This window comes from Lepus europaeus, chromosome 6 (genome assembly GCF_033115175.1).
Source record: "Lepus europaeus isolate LE1 chromosome 6, mLepTim1.pri, whole genome shotgun sequence".
Lineage (NCBI taxonomy): Eukaryota > Metazoa > Chordata > Mammalia > Lagomorpha > Leporidae > Lepus > Lepus europaeus.
This window is the reverse complement of record NC_084832.1, coordinates 46,014,795-46,034,808: the sequence shown is the minus strand read 5'-3', so window position 1 is coordinate 46,034,808 and position 20,014 is coordinate 46,014,795. Positions and strand designations below refer to the sequence as shown.

Here is a 20,014-nt window from a genome sequence, read left to right as displayed (position 1 = left end):
GATCCTGCGGGAGGAGCAGGGCACACAGCAGACTCATAGAATGGCAAATGCCCAAAACAACACTCCTGCCTTAGAATCAACCCTTGGGACATTCAGATCTGCCTAAAAGGTCCATGAGAGTCTCACAGGTATGGAAAGCCATGACACGGTGGCATAAAACAATCTAAATGAAAGACCCTGGTGAACAAGACCCCAGCAGAAGGCCATCAAGGAGAGAGGCGCCTTTCTCTGCAGGGAGGAAGGAACCTCCACTGTGACATGGCCTTGACTAAGCAAGTTCAGAGTCGGTGAACTCAAGGGACTTCCATAGCCTAGACAGCTCATAGCAAGAGTCTCGGGTGATTGCTGATGTCACAAATAAGAGTGCCAATTGTTAAATCAACAACGGGAGTCACTGGGTACATGCTCCCCACGTAGGATGTCTGTCCTTAATGTGTTTTACTATGAAACTTAAAAACACTACTAATCGAACAATACCCTCTACCTTGTGCGGTTGTGTGAATGCAGCCTGTTGGAATCCTTGCTTAGTATATACTAAGTTGATCTTCAGTATATGAAGGTAATTGAAAATGAAACTCGATAAAGGGTGGGATGGGAGAGGGAGAGGGGAGGGCCATGGCAGGGAGGGAGGTTGGTGGGGGAAGCCACAACAATACAGAAGTTGCACTTTGTAAATTCACATTTATGAAATAAAAAAAAATTAGTTTGTTTTAATATGTCTTAAAGTAGGATGCACATTAAAAATTTCATAAATAAGTAGTTAGAACTTACTTGATAGCATTTCCCTAGTAATATCAAATTGTAACATATTTTTGACTCAGTGATACCTTAGAAGAATTGCTATAACACATATGAAATACTTAGTAATGTCTGGTGACAACATTTCTCAAAAGCTGATATTAACATTTCAATATAGGTAAGTAATAATCAATATATATAAGTTACATGTGGTGGGTTAAGAATATAAAGGCAGCATCAGCCTTGGTCTCATTTTGTATCTAATGTCATAACACAAATTTAATAATTTAATTCAGACTAATCAGTATTAATTGGTACAAACTATGACTCCATTTGAATAGCAGTGGAGTGTTACATAGTTAAGTACCTATGTTAAACACAACAAACATCCTCTTTTTAATTTTATTAAATTTATAAAAAGGGAAAGTCTATGTTGGGGGAAAATAAAATCTAGGAAAATACATACATTTATCAGGTTTACTGCATGATTCAATAAAAAGAAAAAATAACATTGCAGGTGTCAACTTTGTAAGTTATAGTCACCTTTTGTTATTAATTCTCAAAATGATTAATCCTCAGCTTACAACTTTTCATGAATTGGTCATTAAAATTACATAGTTTCTTTTCTACAGATATTAAGGATTTACACAGAAAATCTGTCTCATAATGCTTTATAGAATGTTAAGGTTAGCACAACTTCTGTTTTCTCTTAAAGTTTTATTTTATAAGAAATATCAGAGAATATCTGTCGACAACTAAAAAAATACAAACTTGATAGTAAGTGTACTATATTATGATCAAAAAGCCATTTAAACTGGTCAAATAATGGATGAATGTGCACAGAAAATTCCTGAAACATTCCCTGGCATAGAGTATGAGTGACAAAAGTATAAGTTTTCAATGGTATCATCATTTTTTTGCAGATGGCCAGAAACAGAGAAGAATTTATAGAAAATTTAGCTCAAAACCATTCAGATTACAATGGAAGTATGATGTTTCAATGAAAAGTTGTGGAATAAAGATTTCTAAAAGCAATTTATCTATTTTCCTTGCTTATAAATATGGCACAATAGATTTACTTTCATATATTTTGATAATTGGACTAATAATCTAAATCAACATAATAACTTTGTATAACATTTTTATCTTATTCAACCTCTGTAGAACTTCAATAAACCCTATACAAAATGAGTTTTAGGCCTTATACAACATCCAGTTGAGAAAAAATATGCTTGAAAAAAATTACTTGATTTTTCATTTAAATTCTCTACAAAAATTTTCAGTAAACACTTTTCATATCATTGTACCTTTGGTAATCAAAGAGTTGTACTTAGGAGTATGATTTTTTACTCACAAAACATATAGATGAAATGTTATTAAAATAAAACAAATAGAATTATTAGAAATTTAGAATTTAGATTTCAAAACATTCTAAGTAGGCCTTTTTATCTGTTATGAATAACAACTTTTTTTTTTCTCCTACATGGTAGGCACCATCATGTCATTTTCAGTGATTAATGGGAGGAGTTCTACTGTTCTGGATACTTGAAACATATATAAATAATAAAGAATATCAAAGAGTTAAACTATGAGAGTTATTTTTTAAACTTTCAAGTGGTTTAATCTCTGGATAAAGAGAGATAAAGGAAGTAATAAAAGCAAAAGAGAAAAAGGAATATTTGCTGACATTTAGAAAAGGCTTTGGGAATATTTAGGCCTAAAAATTGGGGGGGGGGAGTGGAAATGAAGATAAATATGTGAAGAAAGACTTAGGGGATAAAACTGTCCAAAATATTACCTGATCCATTTCAGGCTACAGCTAATTACTCATCCAAAAAGAAGTTGTGTTGTTCACTACTGATCAAAGTGGTTTTATCCAATCTACCATACTTCTGGGGCTTTTCAAAATGATAGTCATCTCAGAATTCGGAACCAAGTCATCTTCCCTCACTCGAGAGAGGTGACTCTCCGGAGACACTGTATGGGCATATGGCCTTGACCTAACGAATCAAGGAAGTCCCCCATTAAGCACAAGACACACGACATATGTACAATCTGATACACCACTGTCTGTTTGTCTAAGGTAGGGAACCCCTGCATAATGCCATCAACTGCTGAGGTGCTAGGAATTTGCATTGTTATGGCAGCAGCGCTGTGGGTGTCTTTCCTTTGGCTAGAGTTGACATGGCATGCTGCTCTTAAACACTCAAATATGGAAAAGATATCCCCCTCTCAGAATCCCACGCAGATTACCAACATAATGAACCTGTGAGTGATAAGAGCCTGACACTCCAGGCCTCTGCCTCACAGGCAACAGTTGATGACTTAGGGAGAGAGAGCTCTGATGGTGAAAATGACACGACAGCAGACAAGGTAGAAATGCCTGCTCAGCCACCCCCCCAAATACTTGTAGGATAAACTTAGATGACCTCGAGGCAATAACCCATGAGAGGTCATCCCATCCACACCCAATGAAGATCCTCACATTTGTGGCAGTTCCTAGGCACCCCAGGCTCTCAGGGCAGCTAATAGATCCTATCGCACCTGCACGTTTGCCATTAATGTAGTAGCAGATGCAGAATTCAGGCCCTGGATTCCAACGCCTGTAAAAAGGCTTTTGCTAGCCATTGGTCGAGGATATGCTTGTGTCTTTCCAGAGAATGCGGAATAGCCCATTTGGGTACCAGCCAAACATCAAGCCTGCAACTGACAGCCAACCAGAACCAACTGAACAAGACTGAGAGTCCGCCTTGTTAGCAGACGCACTTGCACTATCCCCCTACCCCAAGAAACTGCCCATAGCCACATCTGCTACTGTTTTATACCCCACTAGCTATGGTCAGCCACTCAAATGGCCCACAGCCTACATGTGGTCATGCCATTCCTGATTACCACTGTTCCTCATTCCTACCCCCATCTGAGCAAGCACTCCTGTGGTCTCCCATTTTGAGCACTGGTTAGTTAATGATAGGTAAGATCCTCTGGGGGACAACCTAAGATAGGCACAGCCACATACGGAGACCACATGGAAATGGGGTCAACAATGGTATGTATGGCCAAGAATCATGCCTCCCGTTGCTCAAAAATAAACGAAAAGGGGGAAATGTGGTAGAATGAGAAGGTCATGCCAAGATGGCCGCAGGCAACAGAAACTGCCTAGCAACAGGTTATGATTGATGACTTCGGAAACCACACGGCAACAGAGCCTGACTGACAACAGGCTGTGATTGGATGGCTTCAGAAACCACATGACAACAAAGCCTGATTGACAACAGGCTGGGATTAGATGGTTTCAGGGACTGCCTGGCAACAGAGCCTGACTGGTAACAGGCTGTGATTGGATGGCTTTGGAAACTGCCTGGCAACAGGCTGTGATTGGTTAGGGCATAGACTGCCGCTTGACCGGATTGGCTGCCTTAGCTATATAAGCAGCTGTAGCTACTGAAATAAAGGAGTCTGCAGGCTGCTTGCCTCAGGCCTGCTTTCACCTGACTCCCAGGGTCTGTGTGGTGACTCTGCTCCTCTTGCCCCCACCTCGCTCTTCTTCTCAGAAATGAATCCACAGCAACACCTTAATATGAGTTAATTTTAAAATATAATTCCTTAATAATGCAGAACTTTTAATTGCCACCAATGTGAATATACTTAACAGTACAGAACTGTGCATATAAAAAATAATTAAGATGGTATGTTATATGTGTTATTTAACCCAATTAAAATAGGTAATGTATTTCTGCATCCAGCCTTGGTGGAATAATTGGCACTGCAAGACAAATAAAAAAAATAGATTTCCTATACTTTATTATAGTTGAACTCATTGTTTTTAAAGGAAAGTAATTATTTCTTTGAAGTGCAAAAATACAGGGAAATAAAAAAAAATCAAACAATAAAAATAGTAAACAGAAGAAATTATTAGTGAAAATTTCAATGTAACCAGTTCATATTTTGCAGATTTTTTTAATCTTCCTTGAATATTGAGGGTGAAGAAAAGCAACCAGCCAACATAAATTTGCATATCTTTTAGAATAACAAAAAGAATTTAAAAAAAGCTGTCATTATTTTCTCCAATAAGAGGTAAAAATCCACACTTTTATTCAATCATGAACATCATGTTTAATAGTTGGACCATTAATCAAGATGAAAAAGATTATTGTTGGATTCTTGTTCTAAAATTGCTAACTTAAAGTTATTTCAAAAAGCACTGGTATTAAAATGTGACTATAAAAGAGGTTGGCAAAGAAAATATTTAAAATAGTTATCATAGAATATTTAAAATCATGATGAAAATGAAATTGTTCGGTGATAGGGCATACCTCATAATGGCTTTCTTCATTCTCCTGAATGTGGAAACCGGCAGAGCTGGGACATTTCTGAGGAGTGACAGGAATATTGTCACTTTTGCTGTGTGAGTTACACTGAAAGAGATTACCAAATAATTGTGACAAACTACTCCACATTCAGAGTGTCTATTGAGAGATATGGCTTGTTAATAAGAGCCCAGTAAAAGTAATACCATTTGGGCTAACAAGGGTCTATACTCATAGACATGTGCATTAATATTGAGCCTTTACCAAAAATATTTTTAAATTTCCCAGGATAAATTGTTAACATGTTTCTACTAAAATTAAATAAATATAGCCTTATTTTACCATTGTCTCTTCTTTTTGTAAGGAATGTTTACTTATTATACTTATTACGCTAGTAGCTAAAACTTTCAAGGAGTTACTGTTGGGGTGAGGTATTATTTAAGGTTTTCAGGTTCAATATACACCATAGAATTGTGACAGACATTATTATTATCTGCACTTACTGGTGAGGATATTGAGGCAAAATTTTTTCTCAAGCTTGCCCTACTATCTGGTTTTCTGGTACTATTCCCTACATCCTTATCTGCCATATGAACTGCCATATGAGTTTTGCATTTGAAATAGGAAAAAAATGAAAAGATTTCTGTCCAAAAATATTAGTTCATTATGTCTGTACTATATGGAAGATATTTTTGAATACAGATGAATGAAAATAATTCGCTTGGCAATGAATATAAATTGTAGAACATAAGATACTAAGTTATGAATAGCCTCTTTCTCCTTAAAAATAGTGTCCGTTTTCCATTTCCCTCATCACTTCCATTTCTTCGATTCCTTCTTTCCTAAATCTCTAAGATTCAGAGCAAAGAATGTTTATAATATTTGCTACTCAGGCACTTATTAAGCATGAATTTTAGTTTCTAAGTTTTCTATTTAACAAGAAGCTACTGTAATACTTCCAGAGGAAGTTCATTATGGACATATTTTCTTTCTTCTTCCATTAGACTATAATATTTACAGACAGTTTTATGATATTAGGAAGGAATTTTTTTTCAAACTAGAAGGTCATGTTTTTTTATTTATACTGAAATGTTACTGTCCCCAGATGAAGGAAAAATCTGTTTGGATGGTATTGTCAAGATGTTAATGCTAACAAATTAATGAGTTTTCAATTTTAGCATATTAAATTCACCATATTTTCAATTTAAGCACACTATTTCATATATTTAAACATATTATAGGACAGTGGCATTATATTTTAAAGATAATTGTTTCAGAGACATATGTACATGACAAGTAGGAAGGCGTGACCTTTAACTAGCCATATGATCAACCTTTAAGAATGAAAAAAAATATTTTATGCCTGTCTTTTCTACAAATAACTAATTTGAACCCTGTTTAACATCTCCTCTTAGGGACACTTTATGTGTAATTCAAGGTATGGTGACTTTTTTTTTTTTAAGAATTATTTATCTGAAAAGCAGAATGATAGAAATGGTGAGAGGCAGAGAGGTCTTTCATCCATTGGTTCACTCTCCAGATGACCAAAATAGTCAAGGATGGACCGACCAAATCCAGGAACCTGGAACTATACCATGTGAGTGGCATGATTCAACCTGAGTGATCATCTTCTATTTCCTAGAGGCATTAGCTAAGAGCTTGAAGGAATGCAGAGTCCCTGGGACTGGCACCAGTCTCTGATATGATGTGGGCGTACCAAGTGGTGGCTTAACCAGCTTTGCCACATTGTCCACTCTGGTGATTGCCATTTTAATATCTGCTACCAGTCTAAATTTCTGTTATCTGTAGTTTGTAAAGTGTTGCTTTCTCAGCAGTTCTTTCTAAATTTGAACAACTTCATGGTTAACTGCCATAGCCTTTCTTTGATACTTCTCCACAGCAGTTTCCTTATCTTTTTAGAAAAACAAAACACACACACAGAACACAAAAACAAAACCAAAAAAACAGGTTAGGAATTAAAACAATTATTTTCATCTGTGATGTTCCTAGACATTGTAATTATTCAATGCCTCTTTCTAGTCTCTTGATGATTAATATTTTTAAAATATTAATATTTTTAAAATATTAATCATCAAGAGATGATTTTAAAATATATTTTAAAATATAAAACATATATTTTAAAATATACACTTTTTCTTTTTAAGAAACATTTCCTAAATCTCTGAGGCCCAGCTGTGTTTCCCATCCTGCTGTGTATTACAGTCACGGGGATGGGAGCACTATTGAAAATGTCAGGAACTAGAGTTTGCTGCAATGGTTAAGATCTCATTTGGAACATCCACATTCAGTATTAGAGTGCCTAGTTCAAGTCTTGGTTTGCACTCCCAAAGCAAGATCCTGCTCATGTGCACCCTGGACAGGCAACAAATGATGGCTCAAGTACTTGGATCCTTGCTACCCACATATAGACGTGGATGAAGTTCCTGACTCAGCCTTGCCTTGGTTGATGACATTTGGGGAGCGAATCAGTGGATGGAAGATTTCTGTCTCTTTTTCTCTGTTTTTCCACCTCTCAAATAAAAAAGCAAAAATAAATAACTAGAAATTTAAAAATTTTTAAATGTCCATGACTAAGGTCCATCTTATGTCAGTAGGATTACAGCTCATACAAACACACACACATATAGTGTGTGTGTGTGTGTATATATATATATATATATTAAACTTCTTTGGCCATCAGCACACTGTAGAGAATTTTGGCCTTGCTCTTTTATTGATATGATATATTCTTCCTCAGCATGTATTTTTTATTTAGCCTGTCATGTTTTGTGTTTTTTTTTTAACAGATGTAGTTCCTATGAACCTGACAAACATTATATGTGTATAATGCTTTACATTGTAACATATAAGAATGCATGTATTACCCACAAGAAATCTCTATAGATGAATAGAAAAGACAATCCTTTAACAGATAAGAAAACAGCGGTTGATCCAGACATGGAAATAAATATTCATCATGATATGTGAAAATGTATGCAGAGGTTGTTTAGGGACAGACGAGAGAATTATTACACTTTTAAGTTTGATGAGTATTGAGAGACAGACTGAGGAGGTACCATGGTTAGCATATGTTCAACAGAAGGAACTATATATACAAAGACATACAAATTCTCAATAGCAGTTCAATCATGAGAAACGTGAGGACTGATTTGAGAATAGAAAGATGTTGTTATTAGTGGTTTCAGTTCAACAGTAGAACCAATTATAAGTTTTAGGATTGGACTTAATAAAAATGAAATAATAGGATAGGTACTTTATACATAGTGTCATTGCTAAGTGTGAACTCTAAATATCATGTCTTCTCTCAATCTTCCCAAGGAAATACATAGCATAAGCAATACGAGTTTGTTTGTAACATGACTGTGACATTCAGGCAAATCCTTTCACCAAGCAAACTTCCCTCCGTAGGAGTCTCCAGTGTCTCATTATGGAGCAACCTGTTTACAGGACAGTGAATGGCATCAAAGGAAACATGTAACTCACTGTCACTTCCTCACTTTCCAGAACTTTTTTAGTGTTAGAGTGTAGATCGCCTATGGGAATTACACATCCGTGAGTCAAAGACAAAAAAGAAAAGGATAGAACTGTAAATAATATTTTGAGCTCAAATATTATAAATAGCCAAAATTTTAAGGAAAATCATTCTTAAGGGAAAAGCAATTTGTTAACTATGATCCTTCTTAACATGTTTCTACTTCAGGGAGAGTTGGGGACTGAAAAGGAGAGGTTATTTTCAAAATATCAAGATTTCTCTCAACAAAAAATTTTTAATATTTTCCAAATTTAATATGAATAAATATACAATGAATTATGGTTAAGTTGGATTTGCAAAATCAGATTTAATAATGCAGGGTACATACGCAAATCATGACTGAGTGGTTGAGAGCTCAATAACAGCAATCAAATTCAATAGAAATCACAGCAAATACATTTGTTTTGTATTTTAAAACCCATTTGATGTTTTCTATTACCTACAATCAATAGTCTTTATTTGAACATGTGGATAAATCTTGCTTCCCAAAACGCCCATTGTAGTTCCTTGGAAAATTGCTATTCACTACCTATAGAAGTATCTACTCAATCTTACCACAAAATCAGGTGCTTTAGCTCTTTCATTTTTGACACAAATTCCTAAGAAAGCACTTCATAGCCATGATATCAAGAGCAAAATATCAATGGCAAAAGCAACAAAAGCTTGATGAAAGATCACATAATCATAAATAAGAAGCAGCTATTTTTGTTGTTGTTGTTGTTAAAAGGGGTTGCTTTCCATTTACCTCACAGCTCTAACACAGGAGCAACATGTGTACTATTATTCTATTACTCCACCTATCTTCTTACAAAATCAAGGCTGTTTGCTAAAAATCAGTTGTGCTGTTATATTCTCTACAATCTTTATGGAGGCGGTAGCCTTGTATTTTGTGCTATACATTTTACTAAATAACAATTCCATTTGTTGAAAAGTCCCACATAAAATGTGATTTCTACTTGTTTTAATAAACTAAGAATTCCTCTCATGAAGACTTGTAACACATTCCTAAATTTTTGGACATGAAAACTCTAATAGTTAAGTAATTCACATTAATGAAATAGCTTGTACTTAGAGTTTTCAACTTCTCTGCATCACTCCTGTCCAGAATCCACATGTATCAGATTCTTGTCACCACATTTCCACTGAAAGTGCTCCACCAGTATCACCAACGGTTTTCACATTAGTAATTCTGAGGTCAATTCGCAATTCTGTAATTAACACAGCCAAACCCTCCCTCTGCTTCACATGCTCATGTCACTAGCCTGCCTAGTTATGATACGCTGATAGTTTTCTTTTGTCTTGACATGCTACTCTGGAATCATTTAAATGTTTAGGCTGCTGGTGAAATTGAAGGACTAGAGAGAAGTGGTCTTCAGTAATTTCCCAACAAACATTTTATCTGGTTGTATTTATCAGGAGTCAAATATAAACACACCAAATGGCTCCTGACTCTAAAATACCCTCAGACGAACATAGAAACAATTAGCTATTGACAAGTAGACAAGAAATGTATTCTTTGAACATTTCTATGATTCAGTTATATCAAAGCACACATTTCTATAAATATTTATAGGAACTGATAAAATTCCTACTTTGAATGATCCATAGTATAACTTCTCCTTATTTTTGAAAATTGGTTGTCATCATTCAATGTCTTGAAGCTTATTCTGTATCTGATCAGGTAGCCTCTAGCCTGGATCCATAGTCATTGTAATGTTTTCTAAGCATGATACTCTATTGGCTTTCTTTACAGGTAACTTTACTCATGATTAGAAAAAAAAAAAAACTAACATGCTTACCTGTCTTCATTGAATGCATCCTTATTCATGCTGGGATTCATATATTTTGATTTAAAATAAAAATAGGGGTGCTTATTGCGGTGCAGTGGATTAAGCTGCAGTTTGAAATTCTCACTTCCCATTTAGGAGGGCTGATTCAACTTCTGGCTACCTCCTTCCTATTCAGCTTCCTGCTAATGTACCCAGGAAGGCAGTAGATGACAACTATGGACTTGAGTCCCTGCCCCGCCTTGGGAAGCCATGGATTTTGTGGGCCAGCAAATAGAAGATCTCTTTCTCCCTTCTCTTCACTCTATCTCTCTGCCTTTCATATGAATAAATAAGTAAATAAATAAATATTTAAAATATAAAAAATAGGGACAGGTTCTATAAAGCTGCCGCCTGTGGCATGGCATCCCATGTGGGCGCCAGTCCTGGCTGCTGCTCTTCTGATCCAGCTCTTTGCTAATGCTCCTAAGAAAGCAGTGAAAAATGGTCCTAATACTTGGGACTCTGTACCCATATGGGGGACACAAAAGAGTTTGTGGCTCCTAGCTTTGGATTGGCACAGCTCCAGCTGTTGAGGATATCTGGAGAGTGAGCCAGTAGATGGGATCTCTCTCTCTCTCTCTCTTCCTCTCTCTCTCTCTCTCTCTCTCTCTCTATATATATATATATATATATATATGCATGTATATATATATAAATAAAACTCTGTCTTTCAAATAAATAAATCTTTTATTTCAAATAAATAAATTTGCTTTCTTTCACACCAAGATATTGCAAGCTCCTCTTGCTGACAATTTCTATCTAGAATAGAGCACGCTGCCTGAAGCACCACTAGAGTAAAAATGAATAAATATGAGATTTTTATAGTCATTTATATTCAACTACTTTGTTTGGCTTGCAACTCTGAGTTATAAATTATTTGTGTCCCTTGTATGTGTAAGTGTGTTTGTGTGTTTACCCCCAATAGATAAATTCATTGCAAAATCTATTACCATGACCTACAATTTGTGTCACAAAGGTTATTGCCAAAAAATGGTATATCAGTGTCACAGGTGATAATTCATATTTTGGGAACATTAAACAAAGCAGTGGGTTTAGTCATTATGTTTTGTTCCTCCAACCGAATACTTAGTAACAACTCAAAGCAAGAAGCAATTTCATCTTAGTGATATGCTAATTAGCTGGATAAATGAATTTTTTCACTGTATATAAATGAATAAATTAGTTCTTGTTCATCTTCTGGGCATTACCATGTGTCCCCAAATAATGGACTTTGCAAATTCCACCTTCTTTATTCTTTGGGGGCAGCAGACTCCAAGTCTTCTCCTAGGCAAGCTGCCTGAAATCTGCTCCAGTGCTCCCTGGAACCTGCCGAAACTCTCCCTCACTTCCTGCATTCTCTTCCACCACTCTCCCAATTCCCCTGTTAGACCTTCTTTACTAGAAACACCAGCTTTTCTCCCTTCTTTGTGTCTCAAAGCCCCCCCCCCCCCTTCTCAGAAGTGCTTCCTTTCCTCTCTGTTCCAGGAAGTCAACTTTTAACCCAGGTTTGCAGAGATTAGCCAAATGGAGGTAGTCACTACCACTCAATGAACAATGAGAAGTTCACTATTATTCAGGGGATTTATATAACACAAAAGAAGATTTTGTGTTGTCTTTTGGCATAGGCCATTAAGCAGACTAGTTGGCTTCCTCAATTACAGTTCCCTGTGATCAAGTGTAATGAACAGAACAAAAATACGTTTCTTATTGTTTACATTGCTGTTGCAAGTGGGCCACATTGAAAGCAATAGTATAATATTTACCCAAGTTTACTACTTGATCGTACATTAAATGGAGCTGAGGTACTTCAGAACAGGTAAGATATAAAGACACCTCTACGTGCAAGAAAAACCTTAAGTCTAAGTCAAAAAGGACTGGGCAAAATATATAAATGTGAACAGAAAGACTGAAGAAATCCAGTGAGTTGTTTAACCTGAAGTACCAGATGAAGCAATTTATTTTTTTCATTGTTTAGAAATTTTTCTTTTATACACCATTTCAAAATATAACAGTCTTTATTATGGACTGACTGACATTTTTCAAACAATTCTAAAAATTTAGGAGAATGTAGAGGTGCCATGTACCGTAACCAAGAAATAGGTTTCTCTCTGTGTGTTATTACTTAAGTGGTATTTCAGAGTGATCTTTTGACTTAAATATTTTGGTTGTTATAAAAAAAGTTTTGCAGTTTTGTCTATTGTCCATTTCCTAAGGTTGTGTGTTCTGTTGATTTTCTATGTAGGGCTTTCAAGGAGGTTTTTCGTAAGAGACTATCGACAGATGCAAAAACAAAGATACAGAGCTGAAACTAGATAGAATCCATTCCAAAAATAAATTTTCAGCTTTTGAGAGGACTACATTAGGTTGGATTTTGTCATTTTTTTCTTCAGGAAAATATTTAATGAAAATCAGGGAAACAGAAGCAGAGTTTTGCATTCTTGTACAATTTGTGGTAATTTGATCAAAAATTAAACTGTATTTCTCTATGTCAAAGTTACTTGGTAGTTTCCCTCTAAATGTACAATAGCAGAGCAAATCCCTGAGAACTAGACATTGCATGTGCCAAAGAATGTTCTAGGTAGAGGTGTGGGGTGCCAGTTCTGGGAAGGTGAATGAAATTCTAAGTAAATAAATACAGAGTAAGTTCATATATTTCTCCACATCCAGCTATAAATTCCTTTATAAGCAACTACTACCAACCTCTATAACTTAATATAGATAAACTGGATGCAATTTCAGGTCATTACTCACCAAGGAAGAACAATGAAAAATTACCAGGGTGAGGAGCACAAATCGTAGCAGCTTCAATGTATGTTATGACACTTTTAATGGTTCATGAATGCTATATTAGACTTTCATGCAATTCTTTTCACCAGTTGCAATGGGTATGCATATTGAAATAAACTGTCCTCAAAAGTATACCTCAAACACTAATGTTCTACACTTCACAGTTTTTCCATTGGTTTCTCCCCCTCCTTGTATTATTACCTTACTCTAAAGCCATTTCACAAGAGCAGTAATGCATTGAAAGGTTTTAAATTACGAAGGGATTACATGTTATATTGCTTGAGCAAAGCTCTATTAACGTCAGTTGGCTTTGCACACTGCAACTTAATTCTGCATTTTAAATAAATGAATGCAGTCAATGCAGGACTTTGGAACTTCCAAGACACATAAAATGAGACAATAACTCCTGCCCAAATTCATTTCAAGCAATAACAGGCATTTTCAGTAGTAGGGTTAACAAGGATTATATTCAAGACAGTTGTTTTATGAAGCATTTAATATTATTTTACTGTTGATAGTCATAAAATTCTCAGGAATTTTTTCATTTATCATTAAATTAAAAGCTAAAACTTAAATTTCCTCTAATAATAGATTGATTAAAAATATTTTCAAATTCCAAAAAAAAAAAAATGAGCACAGTCCTATTATAAAATGTTCACTAAGAATTTAAAATGAATACTTTTGGTTAATCTTCTGGGTTGAATTGAAAGAATTCAGGGAATTCTTCCTACCACTAGTACATTCCATTTTCATATGAGTAATTAATCCATGACAACATTGCTGTCAATGCATTCTTTTTTTGGAGTTGGTTAAAATTTCTAAGAAGTTCTGAAAAAGTGTCAGATTCATAGTTCTAAAATCAATTGATGCACCAGACATTTAGCATGGTTGTTATGATGTCCATGTCCTTCATTTCAAGTACTGGGGTTGGGTGGCATGCTCCTGACACTAACTTCCTACCAATGCAAACTCCAGGAAGCAGCAAGGATGGATAAAGTAACTGGGTTTCAACCACCCATGTGGGTAAGCTGGACCAAGTTTGAAACTAACCCTCTATAGAATGCTTTGAATGAGGATTTTAGATACTATCAGGCTCTAGTCTCCTAGCCTTCCCCCCAGCTCCCTTTTGCTTAAAGTGTCCTTTCCCTGCCTTTTCATAGCAAGTCAACCACTTACCAAAATTAACTCACTGAATTCAAGGAGTGGAACAGTTGGTCCTCCAGAGATGTAACACTAGACTCATTAAGCCATTTTCTTCTCCAATAGATAATGCTATCATGGCTGGTATCGACATGAAAACTTTGTTTCAAGAAATTTTGGATTCAAGGCAGAAAGTAGATACGAAACGCATGTACCTGCAGACTGACCGAAGTCCACTTGGACAGCATCAAAATTGTCCAATGAATGCCATGTCACTTATTAATCAAAGAAAGGCCTGAAGCACTGTTGACCAGCCAGGAACTTGGACATGATGTGAACATGCACCTCTCAGCCCAACTTCAATTTGTAAGGACCTTTACCCAAACCTCTCAAGGAACTTGGAAATTAAAGGGAAGCTGCTCAGCTCTTTGCTCTACACTCTGAAAAAAACACCTTCTTTCTTCCACCACTCTGATGCCGGTGATTGGCTTTCTGCAGGAAGCAAACAGATACAGTTCAGGGAGTTCTGCAGCACTTCTATGTCAAGTTCCTGGCATTCAGCATCTGCTATGGCTCAACCTTGACAATTGTGGGCATTTGGGAGAGTGAAGTAGAGAATTCAAGTTTGCTTTCTCTCTCTCTCTCTGCCTTTGAAATTTAAAAAATATTAAAACCCATCTAACTTATTAGAAAACATGTTATAGCATATTCTATTAACTGGCATAAGATGCACAAATGAGCCAATAATGGAAGTGAGTCCATGGATACATTAATAGATTTTCCATAAGGCAAATATTTTTCTTTTATGCAAAGGCAAGAATTTGTGAATTGTACTTACATGTGTGAACACATGCGAGCACATTGTGCTTATGAATGAATGTTTTATGTAGATAATTCCATATTATTGTATCAATGATGTATTTGTTAAGCAGAACTAATTTCATTAATATTATACTCAGTATAATACTGTGATGAAGTATATAATCTTAAAATAATAATTATACAATTACCTAAATATATTTATTAATACATTTATAAATGTGCTATATATAAATCATAAACTAAATAAGTAAATATATGTATTAGCTAACACAAACCATCTTGCATTTAGGATAAAATATTTCTGAAAAAATATTTTCACTGAGAAGTATACTAATTATATTTTCAAGTATCTGTGGTAGAGAAATAAGAAAACTATATTGAATTTTATTACAAATAGTATGATTGTGACTTTATATCATGAAAAAATATTTTCCAAAGTTAGACCTTTAAATAATATTATTTGGCTGTCTATCTGCCAGTCTTTAAACGGCCTGCAAGTCAATCTTCAGCCAGAGAAATCAAGTAATAAATTCAAATTCAAACCCAGAGTGTTTTAAAGCGAATTTAAAATTCAAAGCTATGCCAGTTATTTAAATATTGTCTTTCCAAGACAAAATTGTTAAACAAAATCAGTAGTTTATTATGCTTCTCTTACTTTAAAACTTTCTAAAACTGACCCTGATACTTCAACATATTATGTAATAGCATAAGCAAAAAGAGATAAGGGGTACAGAGACAGATGGAGGGAAAGCATGCATGAATACTAATTTTTTATTGTCCACTAGAAACCAACCAAATGGGGCTGGTGTTGTGGCACAGTGGGTCATACCACTGCTTGTGATGTTGGCACATCTCATATTGGAGCACCTGTTTAAGTTCTGACTGTTATGCTTAACGATCCAGCTCCCTGTTAATACACCTGGGGAAGCAGTGAAAGATGTCACACGTACTTGAGCCCCTGTCACTGACATGGGAGATCAGGATGCAGTTCTGGCTCCTAAGTTCAGCCTGGACCAGCAGCAGTCTTTAATGCTATTTGGGGGAGTGAACCAGTGGATGAACACTTCTCTATCTGTCTCTCCTTCTCTTTCTCTCTCATTCAGCCTTTAAAATAAATACAAAAGAAAACGCAACTTTATCTTTAGAATAATTTAAAATGTGTTTTTGTAAGTTTAGTGTTCCTATGTTGGGTTTTAAATTCATGCATGTTGTATAATATCTACATTTGAATAAAATGTATACATTTGGAATAAACGATTTGTAATAAAAAGATTATTACACAATAACCTGGGACATGACAATTGGGGAAATCGGACACGAAACTCAGTTCTACAACACCTGACTTCATTCTACTGCTTCAGTGTTCTTATCTGTAAGATGAGTTTGTTCTTAAGAATCTACTGTCCCTCTCCTGGTCAAATATGTAGTATACATGCAAGATACTAGACGTGTTATCCCAAATTATTTTTTTAATATGAGTCTCTAAATTTTACTTTTATAAAGTGATGTAAATAATTTAGTTGAAAAGGGCCTGCAGGGAAGCTGAATTTTTACCACTGCTACAGTTACAGCCGATGAAGCCAATCCTTCTGATACATTTGAAATGGTCTAATGTTTATGGACTGTCCTTCTACTTTCTTTCTAAAAAAATGGTTTGTTGCTTCAATTATTCTATTTTAAGATAAACAGAAACAAATTACACAAACTAATCACAATAATATTAGATGAGAACTCTTTAGCAAGTCTGCAAACTATCTAGTTGTGAATGTTTAAATGGCTTTAAGAGTGCTTTTTAATGTTTTTAAAGTTTGTATTTATTTGAAAGGAAGAGAGACAGAAAGACGGAGGGGGGAGAGAGTAAGAGATATCGCCCATCCACTGATTCACTCTTCAAATACTCATAATCCATAATGGCCTGGAGATTGGCCTGGCGTAACCCTTGAGCTAGGAAGTCATTAGAGTCTCCCAGTGGGGTGGCAGGAACCAAATTACTGGAGCCATAACTGCTGCATGAGCACAAGCTGGAGTCAAGAGCCAAGGCTAACAATCAAGTCCAGGTACTCTGATGTGAAACACAGGCATTCTAACCAGTGTCTAAGCTGCTAGCCTAAAGGCTCACCCGTGAATATATATTTTTAATTATAATTAAGTATTTTAATGAGCAATACCAAGACACATGAAAAATATGCTCATAATCAAGATCTTAAAAATGTTTTTTCTTCATATAGCTTTGAGTAAAAGATCCCTGAAGATATGTACTTTAACAAACACACACATATCTGTAGATGCAGTCACTGCTAATAGAGTCAGCCTTTTGAATTATTTATTTATATTCAAGCTACAGACTAATATAACTTCAGCACAACCACTTTATTGTTTCTCTTTTCATCCTTGGGTCACAGAATTGTAACACTTATATGACTCCCTAGAACACTAACATTTCTCTGATTTATCCTTATGAAATGATCCCCTTGGTGAAGGAAGTTATGTAAATGAGACAGAAATAGATTACAGGGAAAAACATCTACTTTGAAAATATGTTAATGAAAATAAAGCATAACTAGGAAACACTTCTTTTCTGAATAGGAAAATGACAAAACACTGCGTGATGTGATAATCTCCTAGAGAAACACACTAAATGCTTTTACTTGTATGAAGATTAATCCAAATAAAAGCTTTCATTCTTTGAAATACTTTTAATGACTTGGTCAAAGAATATAAATTAGAAATAATCATTGTTTTGAAAAAGTTGACACTCTATTAATGGTGCTCATGTCCATGAACTCTGTGTGTTCCAAGTATACTCCAAAACATATGTAACTGTTATTTTAGAATATGCAAAATAGATGGTAAAAAGAAAAAAATCTGAAGAAAATAGGAGTAAATAGTAACATTTTTATAGTGTCTTTCTTTTTGGCTCCATGTTTTTTTTTCTTTCAGGAGAATACAGAATAACAGATCTTGATATCTCTTTTTCAGAGAATAACACATTTGTCATAGAATGTAGTTAAAATAAATGTATTTCCTCCAATTGAATTAGGATTAATATTTAACCTCATATTAGTTTTATGATTGGGAGGTAAAGACAATATTTTAACATGGTCAAACAATACATACAGATCATTTTTTTATCAATAGGAATTTTTTTTAACTTTTATTTAATGAATATAAATTTCCAAAGTAGAGCTCATGGATTACAATGGCTTCCCCCTCCATAACTTCCCTCCCACCCGCAACCCTCCCCTTTCCCACTCCCTCTCCCCTTCCATTCACATCAAGATTCATTTCTAATGCTCTTTATATACAGAAGATCAGTTTAGTATATATTAAGTAAAGATTTCAACAGTTTGCACCCATACAGAAACACAAAGTGAAAAATACTGTTGGAGTACTAGTTATAGCATTAAATCACAATGTATAGCACATTAAGGACAGAGATCCTACATGGGGAGTAAGTGCACAGTGACTCCTGTTGTTGACTTAACAAATTGACACTCTTGTTTCTGGCATCAGTAATCCCCCTAGGCTCTTGTCATGAGATGCCAAGGCTATGGAAGCCTTTTGAGTTCACTGACTCTGATCATATTTAGACAAGGTCATAATCAAAGTGGAAGTTCTCTCCTCCCTTCAGAGAAAGGTACCTCCTTCTTTGATTATCTGTTCTTTGCACTGGGATCTCACTTGCGGAGATCTTTCATTTAGGTCATTTTTTTTTCCAGTGTCTTGGCTTTCCATGCCTGAAATACTCTCATGGGCTTTTCAGCCAGATCCAAATGCCTTAAGGGCTGATTCTGAGGCCAGAGTGCTGATTAGGACATCCACCATTCTATGAGTCTGCTGTGTATCCCGCTTCCCATATTGGATCGTTCTCTCCCTTTTTTGTTCTATCGGTTAGTATTTTCAGACACTAGTCTTGTTTATGTGATCCCTTTGATTCTTAGTCCTATCATTATGATTAATTGTGAACAGAAATTGATCAAATGGACTAGTGAGATGGCATTGGGAGGTGAAGACAATATTTTAACATGGTCAAACAATACGTACAGATCATTTTGAAAAACATTTTTTTAATATTACCTGCACTTATATCAGTAATATACTTCCAGATGAAGAAAATGCATAACCCAAGGAAATAGTTTTAGGATATGAGAATATATATTTTGAATATATGTTTATACATAGAAACATTCATATATATTTTGAAGTGCATGCCTATTTTTCATAAACTTTTTGAAGATTGTTCGTGTATGTTTGTGTAGTCTAATTACTGTCTCTTAATCTTTAATACCATTATAGCATAACTGTTATATTAGCATGTCTATTACAAGTTTTATTTTTTAAAGATTTTCCACTTAACTTACAAGATTAGGATGTGATAAGACTCTTAATTCAGGCAAAAATGAGTTGAGACATCCTCAATACCACATTAAATAAAGTTTTACAGAGTTTAAAGTTACCTTTTTACTAGGCTCATTAATATTTAACCCAACAACCAGATCATTGCCACCCAAGAGGATAATGACAGCAACCCATCAATAGACTGAATTTAGTCTTTAGCTCTTCCAATTCAGATGACCATTCAATTTGATAGGAGGAAAAAAAATTATTCCTGAAGTAAACTTTTAACCAAATCTGAAGAAACCATTGCTTAATTCAATATTCAAATATTGTCATAAAACACACCCTTCCTTGCTCAACTCAAAACATCTCAAGCTCAGAATCTGTGAGGTTGAAAGGGACAATCATTTATTAGGGAACATCAGTTAAAAGGAAGGGTCTGAACTTTAAAGCGATATGTTCTGATAAATATACGTTTGAATATAACCAGAAACATAAGG

General features: G+C 35.1%; 1 protein-coding gene across 4 annotated transcripts in view; it reads right to left on the bottom strand.

Moving 5' to 3' along the window:
• PCDH9 (protocadherin 9) overlaps positions 1 to 20,014 on the bottom strand; it is a 993,278-nt gene that overhangs the window by 641,908 nt on the left and 331,356 nt on the right. For 2 of the 4 annotated variants that reach the window (XM_062195310.1, XM_062195312.1), the window contains exon 2: positions 5,052 to 5,153. The exons of the other annotated variants lie outside the window; for them this stretch is intronic. In XM_062195310.1, coding sequence (XP_062051294.1) covers positions 5,052 to 5,153 — 102 coding nt within the window. The remainder of the gene's footprint in view (positions 1 to 5,051; positions 5,154 to 20,014) is intronic. 4 annotated transcript variants of the gene reach the window in all.